Source organism: Meleagris gallopavo, chromosome 3 (assembly GCF_905368555.1).
Source record: "Meleagris gallopavo chromosome 3, MGAL_WU_HG_1.1, whole genome shotgun sequence".
Lineage (NCBI taxonomy): Eukaryota > Metazoa > Chordata > Aves > Galliformes > Phasianidae > Meleagris > Meleagris gallopavo.
The window spans coordinates 73,460,411-73,476,549 of NC_139406.1; the positions used below are offsets into that span (position 1 = coordinate 73,460,411).

The 16,139-nt window shown below is 36.9% G+C and overlaps 1 protein-coding gene across 6 annotated transcripts in view; it reads left to right on the top strand.

The window, feature by feature from the left end:
• The window catches only part of VPS13B (vacuolar protein sorting 13 homolog B), a 411,892-nt gene that overhangs the window by 315,387 nt on the left and 80,366 nt on the right, over positions 1-16,139 (top strand). For all 6 annotated transcript variants that reach the window (XM_010709173.4, XM_010709170.4, XM_019614165.3 and 3 more), the window contains 2 exons: positions 3,077-3,484; positions 14,933-15,132. In XM_010709173.4, the coding sequence (XP_010707475.2) occupies positions 3,077-3,484; positions 14,933-15,132 (608 nt within the window). The remainder of the gene's footprint in view (positions 1-3,076; positions 3,485-14,932; positions 15,133-16,139) is intronic.

Here is a 16,139-nt window from a genome sequence, read left to right on the forward strand (position 1 = left end):
ATAATCTTCCCCCCAGTTGTAAAAATAACCTATGTCATTATGAGATAGTTAAAATATTTGCAGTGAAGGTTCCAAAGTTACATTTTCTGCACTTACGCTCCTTGGCTGCCACCCCTTTCTGTCGGGGCTGATTCACTGTAAAATAATAACTTAATACAAAGCCTTGTCAAGTTATCAGTCACGACAGCATTTTTGCTGCGTGACATGTGTGGTTTCCAAGCAGAAAGCAGGGAAGCCATTTGCATTTCTGGTGTTCTGGTATCAATTTTTTTACTGCTTTTTTGGAGGAGTGCTTTGTTTGTAAAAATGAGTAACAGCTCTGATTAAACATAGGTACATCCCAGCTCAGAGCTCCACCAGCCCCATGGCTTCTCTGCCCTGCCCTAACAAAACCCGTAGGGAACTGAAGCTCTCACATTCAGCTCCTCTTCAGGTCTTTCTCAGTCATTTTATTCTCCAGCATTAGTTTGACACTTGTCCTCCCAACTTAGACCTAAGTAGTTTTCAGATGTTAGGGTTTTTTAGTCTGGGATTTTTTTTCCACTACCATAGGAAAACACTAAAACATACCTTTGACCAAGAAGTGCAGTATGAAAGCCCTCACACCAGGGAAGAGGAATGCTTTCCTTTTATGTACTATCTTATGTACTTAATTGTGTAGCAATGCCAAAAACTCTGTTTTATTTCAGTATCCTGCGACTATTATATAACAAAGAAAATTAAGTTCACAAGAGGCTCTTTTTGAAGAGGCTCGAGGACCCAAATCCTGGTGTGAGTCAGATTTCAAACTTGGGTCATTTTTAAAAATGCTCCTCTCCTTTCCATCTGAGTGTCATAGATAAGTGAACATCATAATGTCCCATGTGTCTGCGCTTTTTTTCATAGCACTCCATTCCCCCATTCACAGGGAAGAGAGGACCAAAGCTTTGTGCAGAGGCAGGGTATTTTTAGTGCCAAGGAAGGTAGAAAGATTTTCAAGTGTCACAATGTCTCTTCCCTTGGTTTTAATTTTTAAACAAGAGTGGTGCATAAATATTCTGAAAAATCTTCCAAGTCAATTGCATTTGGCTTTGGATGCCTAAAAATCTTTCCCTCTTCTATAGTCCAGTTTCCCTAGCTTTGATACTTGCCTTTCTATTAAGCTCATGTGTTTGCTAGTGTTTACTATGGCTTTTGGCTTAGTGTGGAAGATTTTGACATAAAAGAATACATTTTCAGAAAACTAATGATAAAAATTGAGAGTAACAATTAAAATAGATTTTCAATCTTAGATTTCAGTTAGCTTTGGTTTTTCTAAGATGATTATTTTTGTGCTTTCATTCAGATGTAACAAATCTTTCATGGCAAGTTTATCATATCTTTGTAGAAAAAGTGCCAGTTTAAAATTCACAAACTCTTGAGATGCCAAATCTCTAACTGCACATACAGATATTCTGGGGAGTCAGAGTGTGGCTTTGCCATGTGCCTGGGACTCTTAGTTACGAGTACGAGCTTAAGAACAGAGCCAAATCTCTGCTCCTGCAACACTTTACCCTTGCAGTACAAGTTTCTGATTTACTAGAGGGTGGGAGAATCAAGTTTATCAGTTTGCATCTGCATTAAGAGTAGAATGTGATCCTGGACAACCTGAATATAAGTCCTAATTTGGGTTAAATGTCCCTTAATCTGTGTAAAACCTTCAAAAAACAGGGTTTCCATTATGTGTTGATAATATAACTTGGAACTAAGTAGCACTGTTTTCTCTGAATATTTAATATAGCTTAGGTATCTGAAGAGAATTTTAATCCTTTTTTACTCTTGAAGGAAAGGGGGACAGGAATGAAACAGCAAGGTGAAGGCGTGCTTTTACCACTGATCAGGTGGTTGCCTCAATACCGAGTGAAAGTTTAATTTGAAATGAAACATTTTAAAAACTAAGTAAAACTCAGATTCCTGTAATGAAGTATAATGTACTGATAAGGGGGCAGACAGCAGCACAACAGTAAATTTCAACTTCATAAAATCCTGCTTTCCATCTATGAAATAATCTTGGTAACTGCAACATCTCAACTATGAGAAATACAACTGTTATCAATGGTGTTCATGTTGTTATTGGTTTCTGAAATTTCATTGACTATTTTAGCAGTGGGAGGTAGCAAAATCCTTTATTAAAGAAATGAAAAATTGTGACTCTATGATATTTTTAAAATATCATGTATTTCAATTTCTCTGAAAAACAAATCAAAAAATACTTTAGTTTTATATTTGGCTTAATTTTTCAATTCAGCATAGAAATGCTTTGAAGAAAGCCACTTATAAGCCATGTGGGAAAGAATATACATGTTATTCAGTCATTTTAAATGTGTTGAAAATGTTCACTGTTGCCTTTGGAATTTAGTCAAATATTTCTACTGTATGGAAAACTCAAGAGAATGTGGAGTATATTTACATTTTGACACAAAAGGGCTACGTGTTTACCTTCCTACAAACTCAAATGAAGTGTTTGCCTTTCAGAAAGTTGTGGTGGTCCCTGGGAAGAAACAAGAAAATAAGATTTAGATTGAGACATGATTCTTCCTTTAGAACTGTAAATAGTGAAGATTGCTTGTAGTCCTTCTACTGATACTTCAATTCAGATTTATTCATGAAAGTATTGCCTCATTATGTTTTACCAGTGATTCAGTTCCTTTAATGAACCACAATAGGAATAATCTCTCACTGGTGATAGGTGACAGGGTAAATGGAAATGGCCTCAAGTTGTGCCAGGGTAAGTTTAGGTTGAATATCAGGAAACACTTCTTTACAGAAAGAGTTGTTAAGCACTGGAACAGGCTCCCCAGAGAGGTGGTTGAGTCACCATCCCTGGATGTGTTTAAAAACCATTTGGATGAGGTGCTCAGGGACATGATTTAATGGAGGGTTGTTATTTAGTCTTGTATGGTTAGGTCGTGTTTGGACTCGATGATTTTTAAGGTCTTTTCCAACCTGAGTGATTCTATGATTCTATGAATATCTCCAGTGAATGCTTATGTTTTTTCATTGCTTGAATAGCTGTGTTGTAACTTCTGATGTTTCTATCTCAAATTCTGTCCTACAGCTGACGTCAATGTGGATGTGTCCAAACCTTTGAAAGCAAATCTGAGTTTTATCAAACTTGATCAACTAAAAGAGTTTTTGAAGAAAATTATGACCACAAATGACAACAAGCCTGGGAAGGAGACTGCTCCATCAACTGGTACTCATCCAGATGAGGCTGTCGCTTCAGGAGCCAAACACTCCAGTACAAGGGGTTCACTACCTGCAGTGAACAGCAGTGCTGCACAGAAAGTTTCAGTACAAGAAAACCTGTGGCAAACACTTTCGTGCTTCCAGAAAATTTCCATTCACACCGTCCAAATGGTCGTTTCTATGGAAACCGTCCCACATCCAAGTAAACCTTGTTTGTTAGCTTCTTTGTCAAACCTCAGTGGAAGCCTGAATATTAAAGGTGGCCATAAAACTGCAGGTAAGAGTTTTTGATAATTAGAAGTGCTGCTGATTTGCGCGAGTGATGGTCCAGTACCCATTTGTTAGTGGAACTCCTATAGCTAGCCTAGTGAATGCATGGCAGAAAATAGCAAATCCACAGTAGAGTCTGTTTGCCAGAGTTCTCCTTGCAGTGAGGTAGCACCCAAGAGTGCATACTTTTGTAGTCAGTACACCCTTGATTGTAATAACTAATTTATTGACAGAATTCTGGATGGAATAACAGTTGCAAGATTCTGGGATTCTAATAATGCAGCATACACTTCAAAGAACAACATTTTGACAGTTTTCACTTAGAATCTACTTTTTCTTGTTAGGACCCAATAGTTCAGAGTCCTGACATATGCTACTATGTAAATACTTGGTCCTACAATTATTCTGTTCCAGGCTTATAAAGTTTTATATTGTTACATATTTCCTCTGCACAGCTGAGAGGCTCACAGAGAAAATGAGGGTGCCAGTCCCAATGGCTGCTTTCATTGTTCCAATAATGTGAATGCCAGATACTCGTTCAAAATGAAGACATTTTGAATATCTGCATAAATTGTTTTATTAGTCTTTTAGTATAATTAACAAGATGGTACATTTGCATGATCTGGAGGTGAGCCAGATGTTGGTATTTGACAGAGCTGCTCAAGCAATGAAACGGTCCGTAGCTGAGAGCAGTGAGTTCTAGGCCAAGCTGGGTGGTGATTTATTTCTTTTTCATCAGAAATATTTCTCCTAGGGCCAGCAAGTTTCAGTACTTCTTTATTGTTTTAAAAGTTAAAAATGAAAAATTTAAGGTTCAGAGGACTTGAAAGCCTGTGAAAGTGCTGGAGCCTGAAACTCCTGATTTATCCATAAATAAACAGCAGTGCAGGCAGGAGCGGTGACTGCATTCCCACGCTTTTCCAATCATATCGCAATCCTGGCATAGAAAGCCCAGCGACAGAGTAAAGGGTCTTTTTAATATCCTTTAAATAGTTCTCGTTTTCTTTGTGTGTTATAATCGTCTTTCTTTCCATCACTTCCCCTTTATCATTTATACATTATCCGTCCCATGGTACATTATGGTGTCCACAGCAAGCTTCAATATATCAAAGCCGAGTCTGTTCTGTCACTGCACTGTAAAGCAATTCGGCAGACTCAGCAGAGTGTGTCGCTTACGCTGGAGTTCTTCATCCTCCCAGAAGGAGGACTTACCTAGCCGTGTGCGTTAAGGTTTCAGAAACACTCTGCTGCAAAGCTCTCTGCCTCAATTTTGTTGATAGCCTGAGTAAATATATCTTCATCTTTCATGTCACAATCCTCAGCATGTTTGTAGTGTAACATGCAGTCTTAAATACAGCAGTACTGATCCTGAATGAATGAAAATGGAAACTAGGTTTTCTGTATAAAGAACAGCTATTACCAGACAGTAAATAGACCTCAAAAGACTCTTTTAACATTTTATGCAACTAAAATTGACGTATCTTTACTTTATGAAAAAATAAATGCATATGCATGACATTTTGCATGCAGGTGTGGCTGTGCTAGAAATGGTTCTGTTACAAGTAGTACAAAAGATACACTTTGGCAAAATTGATTGAAACCATCCAAAACCTTTTAATAATAAATCGTTTGGATTTTTGTATAAAATTATCAGCTTGCAATTAAAGGTCTGATAGAAACCAAAGTGAGAAATACAATTTCAGGGAACAAGTTAAATTATCCTACTTGGGGAAAGCAATGTTATGAGCTTGTGTTGAATTGCTTTAAAGAATGCCACAGTTACTAACTAGATTTGCTTTATTATTGCAAAGAAATTATGCAAGTTAACTCAATTTAAAAAAAAAAAAAGTGTGGTAGCTGTGTCTTGGGAGCAAGGAGCATTTAAATGTGTCAGTTCTTCACTACTTTTCCTCTTGCAGAACATTTTATAGATGCACCTTTTGAGCTGAATGGGCTTCATGTCAGACCTTTTTACAGAATGAAACTAATACACAAATACTTCACTGTGTCTTTGATTTTACAGTCAAATAACTATTGTGACCATCTGCAGCAGCTGCATTTTACGAATTATTTGCTGAACCACACTAAGTGCAATGACAAAAGTAGTCATCTCAGATGTACTGTTAAAACAGAGAAAGAAAAAGGAGCGTTGCTTGCCTTTTGTACAGTATGGCCATCTGCTGTACAGATGTTATTATATAGAATGACTTCAGATACAATAATTGTAGAAAATTTTCATTAAAACCTCAACAATTTGCACTTGTTTACTTGAATCTGCATAACTCCCCAGTGAGACAACGCAATACGCTTGGGGTTTCTTTGGTTCTCACTGGCTTTCTCTTTGATCCTTTTTGATGTGCTGACTTTAATAAACATAGTTAAAAACACTGTTCAAAAACATCATGGAAAAAAACTACAAAGGAACAATTACAGCAGTAGAAACTACTCTAATCCCTTACTTACGCAAGCTATTTTTAGTGAAATATGTTTTTTTACGCATTTTATGTGGTGGAGTTTTATAAACAGTGTGAACGACCCCTTTTCCAGATGAGCTTTAATGCAGGAGATGAAGTTGTTTTCTAAGGAATCCTATTTGCTACGAATTATTTAGGAAAAAAAAAAAACAACCTCATATGAATGTATCGTCGGCATTTCTCCTCCCTTATAGGAGGAAAACAAAAGTGCGTGACCCCATTTAATGCTTTGATTCTTCAGCTGAAATTAAGAAAAAAGCCTGCTATATAGGGATTTTTTAATTATCAGTTTTCCCTCTAGACTTTCATGGCTTACTCACAAAAGATAAAGCCTTTCTCTTTTAATTATTCTTTTTTTTTTTTTTTTAGGAATGTTAGAAAGTTGTACTTTCTGCAAAACAGCGTGGCTAATTAGTTGAGTTATTTCTTTCACTTCTAACAAATGTAATTATTGAACTCTCACGTTACAGTTGGATCAAATTGAAACACCTTCATTTCTACTTATCCTGCTGCACTGTTATTACAACCCCAAACCTTTAGTGTTTCAAGGGACTTCATTTTTTGGACTATTTTCGTGTTTCAATGCAGCAGTTCCTTATAACAATGCAGTAAGTATTTCTGCTAGAACACTTAAGCTCTCCTCTGTACTTACCCTGAATATTTTGCTTTTAGCAAAGTATTAGTATTGTACAATGTCATGCAGTATACTGGGGGGAAAAAAATCCCTTTCCCCCAAAATGTTATTAATTTTACTTTAGAAAAGCCTAAAGGTATAAGTTTTTCTGGTACCATTAAGGACAAGAGCTTAAGTCATATTGGTGTTAAATAACATAATTAATTGTAGTCATTTTAGGTTTTGTAGCTTAGAGTTACAAGTTAAAACTTGTGCCCATCTCATAGAAGCAAGTAACAAGCATTTAGTTCACTTTTGAAACTTGGTTGTACTGCTGATGAAAACCTGAAGTTTGAAAACTGTTGTTAGACCTGGTTCAGTGATTTTTGTCCTCTAAGGTATGTGACATCTTCTGCAAAGTGGCTGCAGCTCTCAAGGGTTGCAGCTTTACAATTGCTTGGGATCTGTAACTCACTATAGAAAGTCACATGCCGTTTAAGTCTAAATCACTTTTAGTAATAAATACTAGGAAACAAAGTGATTCTACACATATGACTTCCTGTTAATTTACGTTTGGTGTTGAAATTAGCACTATCTACTTGCCAGCAGAGCAGATAAAGGAGAGAACTGGAGAACTGCACGCTCCCCAGACAGCAAGAAGCCACGGCTCTCAGAGGAGCCTAAATATCCTCTGGCTGGACACAGAGGGAAGCCTTGCTGTACAGTGCCTGAAGTTAGGGAGCTGTGTACATTAAGTGCTCCAAAGATCATACAGTTCCCCAGCCCTTTGTCCCATATGCGGATATATTTACTTTAGTATTTTAAGAAGGGGAAAAAGTAAATGCTAGTTGTACATATGATAATTACAAGTACTTTTTACTAAACATAAAAAAAATTACATACTTAAGATATTTTTCTGAAATATTAAAAAATAAATGGTGCTATTAATTGGTGGAGAACAAAGACCAGACTTGATTTTGGGGTTAACTGGCTCTCTTGAGAAAACTCTGCTAAGGCGTTGTCATAGCCTTTGGATGCTGCAGATATGCAAGTTAGCCCATGGGGAAATAAAACATTAAATTAGATATGACTACCTAAAATAATATGCAGCAGTAACAAGCCATTTACAACACCCAGAAGGCCTTTGTTACTTTTAGAAAGAAATATAAACTCTTTCCAACACTTGAACAATAGGAAATTAATTCTTTGTCAGTAAAAGTCAGAGGACAAACTAAATATTTAAATGGCCACTGAGGATTGAGGTGGAAGTGCAGCTTGTAGACAGCTATACAAATCACTAACAAACCTTAATGAATATTGGGTGTGGGCATCGGGGTCCTGTCAGATTTGACACCGTGTCCCAAGTAGCTTAAGCCCAACACTCAAGAAAAGGTGGAGACCTCATCAGGTCTCTAACATCTGGGATTTTATTTGTCATTTTGGCATACCCTGCAAGCGCAAAAGAAAGAGTAAAAGGGGATTATCTTGACAATGAAATGAGTTACTGAATCTTGTGATAATGAAAAGCAGAAGAATTCTAATTCCTTTCTATAGTCCCTGAGGTGGAGGTGCGTTTATAGTTCTGCAGAAGTATAATGTAGGAGGGAAGAACAGATGGCCTAAAATCCATGAAACAAGACACCACCTAATCCCAGCACTGAGTACCACTATTAATCCTGGTCAGATTCCCTACTGGTACTTCGTAACAGGGTTCAGAATTGCTACTGAGGAACCAGCATGTTCACTTGGGGAAAAGAAGAAAAAAAAAGAAAATTAGTTGTAGGTTGTTGACTGAAGCGCTGCTGTTGTGGAACTGCATTTAAGGTTGAAATATCTTATGGTAAAATGGTAAACTCCAACTGAAATTCAATTCGGAACATATATGATTGATTCTGTATTCTCTTCTGCTTTTATTGTGAAAGTGTTTGCATATTTTTGAGACCAGGATTTCTTTCGTTACGTGGATCCCAGTGCTTTACGTAGCAGTGGTATGTTATTTTCACAGTACTTGGTTCTGCAGAATTCCCTAAGAAATATAGATCATGAATGCCGAGGTTTTTATTTTTACTTTTGACACTTTGTGCCATTATTTCAGCTCAAACCAGAGGACTTTTTAAGGACATTTTGCAGTGTGTGGTACAGAAAGCAGCAATCAGTTGCTACTGTTTGGTCTTAAGGGCCAGTTCACAAGGTTGCTCAAATTGCAGGCATGCTGGCAGCACGTTTCCTCTTTTTCTGTGACAAGAGTATTTTTAATGGGATGAGATCACCGACTTCTTACCCAGAGAAAGCAATTCCATAGGAACTCCAGGTGACTGTGCCCGTGTATTTCCACACTTGGCCTCGTGCTAGCTCTGTTACTCCTGCAGCTGCTATGAGTTGAACCAAGGCACTCATGTGTTTGAAAACCGATGCAACGGGAAAGGAGTGTCCAGCAAGATCACCTTCATCTGACACACTGGGGAGGTCATTTTAATGGCTGGGCTAGCACATTTTTTAATTGAAGAACCTCTCTATGCCCACCTGTAAAGCAGTAGCAAGAATGTTTAGTCACTTTTCTAAAAACTAATTATATCTAAAGGTAAAATATTTATGAGACAAGAACTAAGTATTACTCGTATTGATATAGCTCTCAGTTCTGAAAGCTGGCTTGACAAATTTGAAATGAGCACTGTTTTCATTGTTCACTACTATTCATTTTTCTCCACTTAATTGAGATAGGATAGGACAGTACAGCGGTTTACACATATATTAAAATTATTGTATACCAAAAGCAGCCTGGAACAAAACTGAAAGTCCCTTTAGATTAGTACACCCTCTCTGACCAGACATCACATAATCCAAAACTACCAGATCAACAAGTGAATTGAGATTTTTCAGCTATTTAGTATTCAGTAGTGTAATGAACATGATGTACCTGCCCAGTTATTCTTTAAGGGAGATGAGCTCATTTCAGATAGATAACCATCTTTGACTTCTCTTCTGATTCATCACTGACCTGAACTCCATTTGAACCTTGTTAGACACAAAACAAGCAGGATTCCTGGCTTGAGCTATAAAATATAATTAAGCCCTTTTGAAATGATGTGTAAAAGAACATAGCTTTACCCCCACTATAACCACCACCACCACCACCACAACCAATAAAGTTAAATCAAGCACTGCCTGTAATGGATTAAAATAATAAATGTTCCTGGATTTTAGTGTTTGAAGTATTTGAAGAAAACAGGCTCCCAGCAGCCAGGACTGCTGAATGCAGGGGGACATTTATTAGTGACGAATTCAAGGGTTTGGCCTGTTTAAGATCATTACTTTCTGTTTACCGTGTGTTACACATCTCGTGTTTTTACAGAGCCCACATGTGTCCATATGTAATGCTGAACAACTCTCTTTCACTAAAGAATAGTTAATTGGTAATGTGTAAATACTGTTCTCATGGGGAGAATGAGCTATCATAAGATTCAGCTCGACACTAATGAGAAATCCAGTGCGGTCAGTGGATTATTAACTAAATCTCTCCTGGAAAATTGTTCTTTACTACATCTCACCATTTGTTTGCTACTGCTGTTTCCAGGATTAACTAAATTGGCTGTTTCTTAAACAAATGACAGTATTCCCCTTGTAATTATTTCCATAGCTTTGTAACCCCATTTTTTGTCAGAAGCCACTTCTTAGAGGATACCTGTCAGCAAAGCATTGCAACTGTAGCACAACTACTCAATAGGTGAGGTATCTCAAGTTTTCTAAAGAGGAAAATAATACATGTGGATAATTACACCTAATACACATATGTTTATGTAATCATAGCTGCCTTAGTATCTGCAGCAATTGTAACATAGATACTAAATGCAAATATGAAGAATGAATGTTCCAAAGCAAATATCACAGATCATTACCGTTGTAATGTGTGACATTAAAGTAGAAGGTACTATGGAGAGCTGCTTGCTCATTACCCTTCAGCAGCCAGATGCTGTCTGTGCTGTCCAACCGTGGAGTATACCAGTGTGCCGCGTTGTTGCTGACCCCATGGCACACATGCATCTCTCCTGGTCTGAACCCGCACCACAGGTTCGGAGTCTGGGTCACAATGTTGCTCCTGAGCTGACTCAAACTGGTAAAAGCAATTTTTTTTCCCAGAGAGAAGATTTGTAGCAAAGCTGTGACTGTTTTCCAAAAGACTTTTCGAAATGTAGCTTGTCCACAGTCCAGTGTAATTTGTTCTATTTATTACGCGTGGTTCTGTTTTCTTAAAACTCTTTTCCCATGTAGAAATTTCCAATTAAAATAATGCTCTATGTTGTATTAGGTGGCAGTGCAGAGAACCAAACAGGATTTACAGCTACCTAAGGAAGAGTAGTGGAGTGCATTACAAAAGAAAAAAAAACCCCTGCTGCATTTCTACTTGTTTTATTTGGAGTCAATTCAAATATCAGCAATTCAAAATGTAAAATAAAGTGCCCATAGTTAATATCTAAACATCGTCTCTGCCTTTGTCTGTGAACCATGAAAAATAACAGAGTTCATTCTAAACACCTTTTTTGCCTACGCGCTGATTGTTACTGTAAGCCGTGGTTGTTTCAGTGTATTCACTGCATCCTTCTCAACACACCGCTCTGGGTTTCTGTACATGCATACAAAGAGATTTACACAGAGGGCAGTTTAACATGGTTAAATCAACATCTTTTTTCAATAAACATCTCTTACTGATGGTAACTCCAATGTGTTTATGTTGCAGCACTCAAATTCTATGAAACATCTTTATATTAGCATAAATTAAGTCTTTACTGACTGACAAAGAAGGCTGTCATAATGTCAAACCAAATGTTGTCTTTTAGTAAATTTTCTTCATTATTCTCTTCTGATGACCTCTAAGTGTAATTTCTGTGCAAGGTGATTCCTAATCCCGGTGTTTTTCAAACCCTCCTACATTATTCCCAGCTGTGTAAAAATATCTGGATATACCTTTTGAGTACAGGTCATTATAAGGAAAGCTGTACTGAGACAGAAAGAAGCCGGACAGAAGCTGTGCTTTGCTCAGTTAGAATGGCAGTATGTTGAGGTGCTGCTGTGGGTCAGGGTGGGGTCTGACAATGGAGGGTTTGCAGCATTCTTTAAACAGTGTCTAAAGCAAGTGCTTCATATTTATTAGTCTCTTGGAGGAGTATATTAAGAGTCATGAAACCATTTGTTTCTAGAAGTAAATTATTGCACGTACTGAAAAGTATGTTGGTGTTCATCAGCAATAATCCAAACAGAACAAGTTAACTTCTACATATCACAACAATCGTTTATGAAGATATATGACTTCTGTGTGATGCTATCTCAAGTTCACTTCAGATGGAGACTTTGATTTAATCTGTTTAAACTTAAGTTACGGTTTTACAATAGAAGTTTGTGAGAGACGCATGGAAGGACTGACTGCAAATAGTGCTTTGGAGGGAAAAAGCAGGAGAAATATTTTGCATCTTTGCCTTTCTGAGATGATTGTTTCAGTCTTAGGAAAGCAACTTCACTCACTGAGCCTATACTTGGAATTTCAGGATGACATTTAGCAATGCTAAAATAAGCTCCTTTCCAGCACATACTGATGTTTCTTCACTCCCTTCCCCTAGGATGTGAGATTATTTCTTTTCTTATGTCATCCTTCTCGGATTTCTGTCCTGGTTTGTGGTACCCCATTGAAGCTTTCCCTATACCCAAAGATTTCTTTGTTTCCTATTGCTTTTTAGGGGCTGTGCATTCGCATCAGTTTGTGCAAACTCATCTCAATGCTCTCTGCATTCATTTATTTTTTTTTTTTTATTAGGAAAATAAATGCTTTTCTCTGAAAGAGTGGTCAAGCACTGGAACAGGCTGCCCAGGGTGGTGCTTGAGTCAGCATCCCTGGAGGTGCTCAAGAACTATTTAGATGTTGTACTAAGGGACACAGTTGAGTGGAGAAATACTGATGGTTGCTGGACATTTGGACTGGATGATCTTGGAGGTCTTTTCCAACCTTGGTGATTCTATGATCCTATTTTAATTTTTTTTCCATTAAGAGTGCAGAAAATTTTATACTAAGATTCACTTTGTTCTCCAAAATACAAGTAGGTAGTACTGCTATGAAGAACAATCTTAACCCAGTGAGAAAAGAAATCTCTCACTGGGTCTGTGAGCTTTACCTGAAATTTGTAGAATTCAGGCTGCGGAGGTGTTTGTATTGTGTATTAGTTCAGAATTTACTAACTTCGTCTTAATTGTGTCTTCATTTCTTAGTTGTTTACACAGTGTTTGAGAAATGCGCTGCTGATTTTCAAACAGCAGGATTATGTGCTGAATGCTCAGTTTTGTAGTAAAGCTGTTGGATATTGTGTTTTCTTTGTACTGCAGAAGACTGCAAAACGTAATCCTTCCAAGTGTAACCCCAGTGAAAGAAAACATAAATAAAACCACTTGTATTCTGGCATGCCTTTTTCCCTTTTGTTATTTCTGCAACTTGGCATATACTCCAGTAAAACTATAGAACATTTCTATATATTGCAGAATTGTGCATTAGTTGCTGAGAATTTCTCCTCTTTAAAACCAAAGTTTCATGTAGACTTTATAAAAAAACGAATTTCCAAATACTGTAATGCCTCTAAAAATAACCAGTCTGAGCATAGCAGTTTCATAAAAACGCCTTTTTCTTGGCATAAGACTCTATGTGAGGTTGATAATGTTCACCAGTTTTGCAGAATAAAGTCCAAACTCAGACCAAAAGGAGAGGCATCACAGAATGTTGATGTTTGCATTCTTGATTATCACTGGAGATTGCTGTAAAAAAAAATCAAACTCTGAATGGTTTCTGACATGTAAGCCCGTTACAGATAAGACCAGGCCCAGGCACTCAGAAGCCTGCCTGAAGAACCCAGGGCTGTCACCCCTTTACAATTCATGACAACAGCCTTCTTTGATTGGCATGAGGCAAGCGTTCACTCAAGGCCATGTCAATTTTACTAAATCTCAAACAACTCAACACTTATTCTTCTCATTTGTGATTTCTACTCAAGTACAGTTCAGTGCAGTTGCAGCTATTGTGAATGTGAACCATGTTCTTAGTTGGATGCTGGAGTAATAGGAAAAAAATGAAACACAGTGTATTTCCTTCCATTGTATAAAATATGTCTTGGTATTATGGAATCATATCTGCCGGGATGCAGTCATCTTCCTCTGGATTCTCAAAGATTCATTGGAGAAGTTTTATTGTATGTATTCAAAACAGAGTTTTGAATTATTTTGGGGGTCTTTTTTACCTGCAAAGGTTTGAAAATATTAAATGAAACTGTCCCATGACATAACTGTATGTAAACCTTAGGTGTTTTTCAATCATTCACCTTTTTTAAGTATTTTTTTATATTTTAAGTATTGGGTTTTCTTTTTAGAGAAGTAACCCATGGGCATTATGAAGTATGGCCATATTCAATATTCATCTATAAGCATCAGAAGAAAAAAATTAACCCAACCTCAGTTGTAGTACTTCTCATGCAAATATATTTAAGCATTACAGGGATAGTAAGTATGGTTTGTTTTATTAAATTGTGATTGCAGTAATTTAAGTTCACTAGAGATGTGAAAATTCTAGGTGTTTCTTTCCTGAAAACGTTTGTCTTTAATGTGAGGACATAAGGTCAATCATAAATCTAACCTGCCATTGTCTTTTTTATGTTTTATAAAGCTCTGTAAACTGCAGATGGTTATAATGTGAACAGTTTAGATTGTTTTTAGGTAAACACATGTTATATATTTTGAGTTACAGTAATGGCTTTGAATTATTTGAATTCAAACATTACCTTTATTCTCCCGCTAAGCGCTCCGAAGTCTAGCAAAGCAGTACTTAATAAGTAACCTGAACTAAAGCAAAGAGAATCATTCAAAATAAGTATTTTGTATCAGGTTAAAATATAATCAAGTGAAGCAGCTGTTCTTGTTCTTCGGACACTCTTTTGAAAAAATGTCACAGTTTAATGAAAAAAATGTCTCTTCTCATAAACCTTAAAATACTCACACATGTAAAAAGTCATAATGTTTTGGCAAATAGTTCTTTGTAAGGAATGTGCTTGAAACATACCTGCTCCATAACTGCAACAGTGCATAAAGTATATGCAATAATGCTGTAAGAGCAAGCTGAAAAAAGAGTCTCGTGTTCTCTTGTCCAACTGTGAATCTCTTCCTTGGTCCAGAGAGCAGTTGTCCACACAAATAATTCCATGGATGTTGTGGGGCTGCTTATGTGAGAAACTTCTTACTGGTGCACATTCACAATCTCAACCTAAAACGAATCCAGACGGCAATGACAAAAATCTGGGGAGACTAACTACCAGCAGGATAAAGTCTCTGTCTCTCTTTTCAGGAATCCATGGATCATGTTTTGTCCTGGACATAAAAGATTTCCTGCTTAAAACAAGTCTCAAAGAAAGAACCAGGTCTTTGATCGGCCCTTTTTGCTGCTCGGTTACCGTGGAAGCCAAGTGGTGTAAGCACAGCGGTGATCCTGGTCCAGAGCAATCTATTCCAAAAATGTACATTGATTTGAGAGGAGGACTGCTGCAGGTCTGTATGTGATGCTTGTGGATCTGATATTGAATTTTGACTGGCTTTGAGCGATAGAGATTTTACAAATAAATTGCACAGAAGCCTGTAAAAAACTTTGCAGATAACAAGATCTTGTTTGGTTGGGGGTTTCTGGTTGGTTAGTTTGAATTTTTGATTTCTTTATTTTTACCCTTTAAAGTAAGTCTTCTTTTATCAAAACTGAAGATTGAAAAATTGTGTACAATGGTTTTTTTTTTTTGACTTTTTTTTTTTTTTAATACTGCTTAAGCTATGCATTGTAGCTGTATGTGTGTGTTCCTCTAAAGTACTGGATCAGATTACTAACACTTAATATTAAGGACCCTGTTCTGATGTGTGTGTTTGTCCATCCGTGAGCTATGTGTCTGTAATGCCTCGGGGTAATCTTATGAAATGCATATCCTTTCTTTTTAAACTTACACGAATTTCTCAGGGGAGCAATTATAAACCTTGTTTGTAGTAATTAAGACTCAGTTTTCCGTACTGTCCTCTCTTTTTTGGAAGTGCCCATAACTTGAAACCAGTCCAAGAAGCATGGGAGTTCTTGAAAGGAAACATAGATTCTGTGGGACTTAAACAAGTGGGCTTTAAGACGTGTCTTGTTTTAATTATTTTTATTGTAGTATCTATACACACCAAATGTTTTAAAATAAATGTATAAATCAAGCATATAAAACACAAAAAAGGAAATCTTGACATTTAGTTGTATAATTAGACCTTTTCCCAGAATCAACATCAGAAGTTCGTAAAACCACAGCACATTGAATAGGGATAATTGAGTAATATAAATTTAGTGTATATAGTGTAATGAATAAAGTGAGTTTGTTTTTCTGCTTCTTTTTGATTTGTTGTTCGCAGGTTGGCTGACCACCTCTGTGTGTTATTGCTAGAAGGATGTTATGGTGTTTGTGGGTTTTTGTTTTGTTTTTATAAATTTGGGTTTTTTTTTTTTACAAAGACCTCAAAAATATCTATAAATCTGAGAA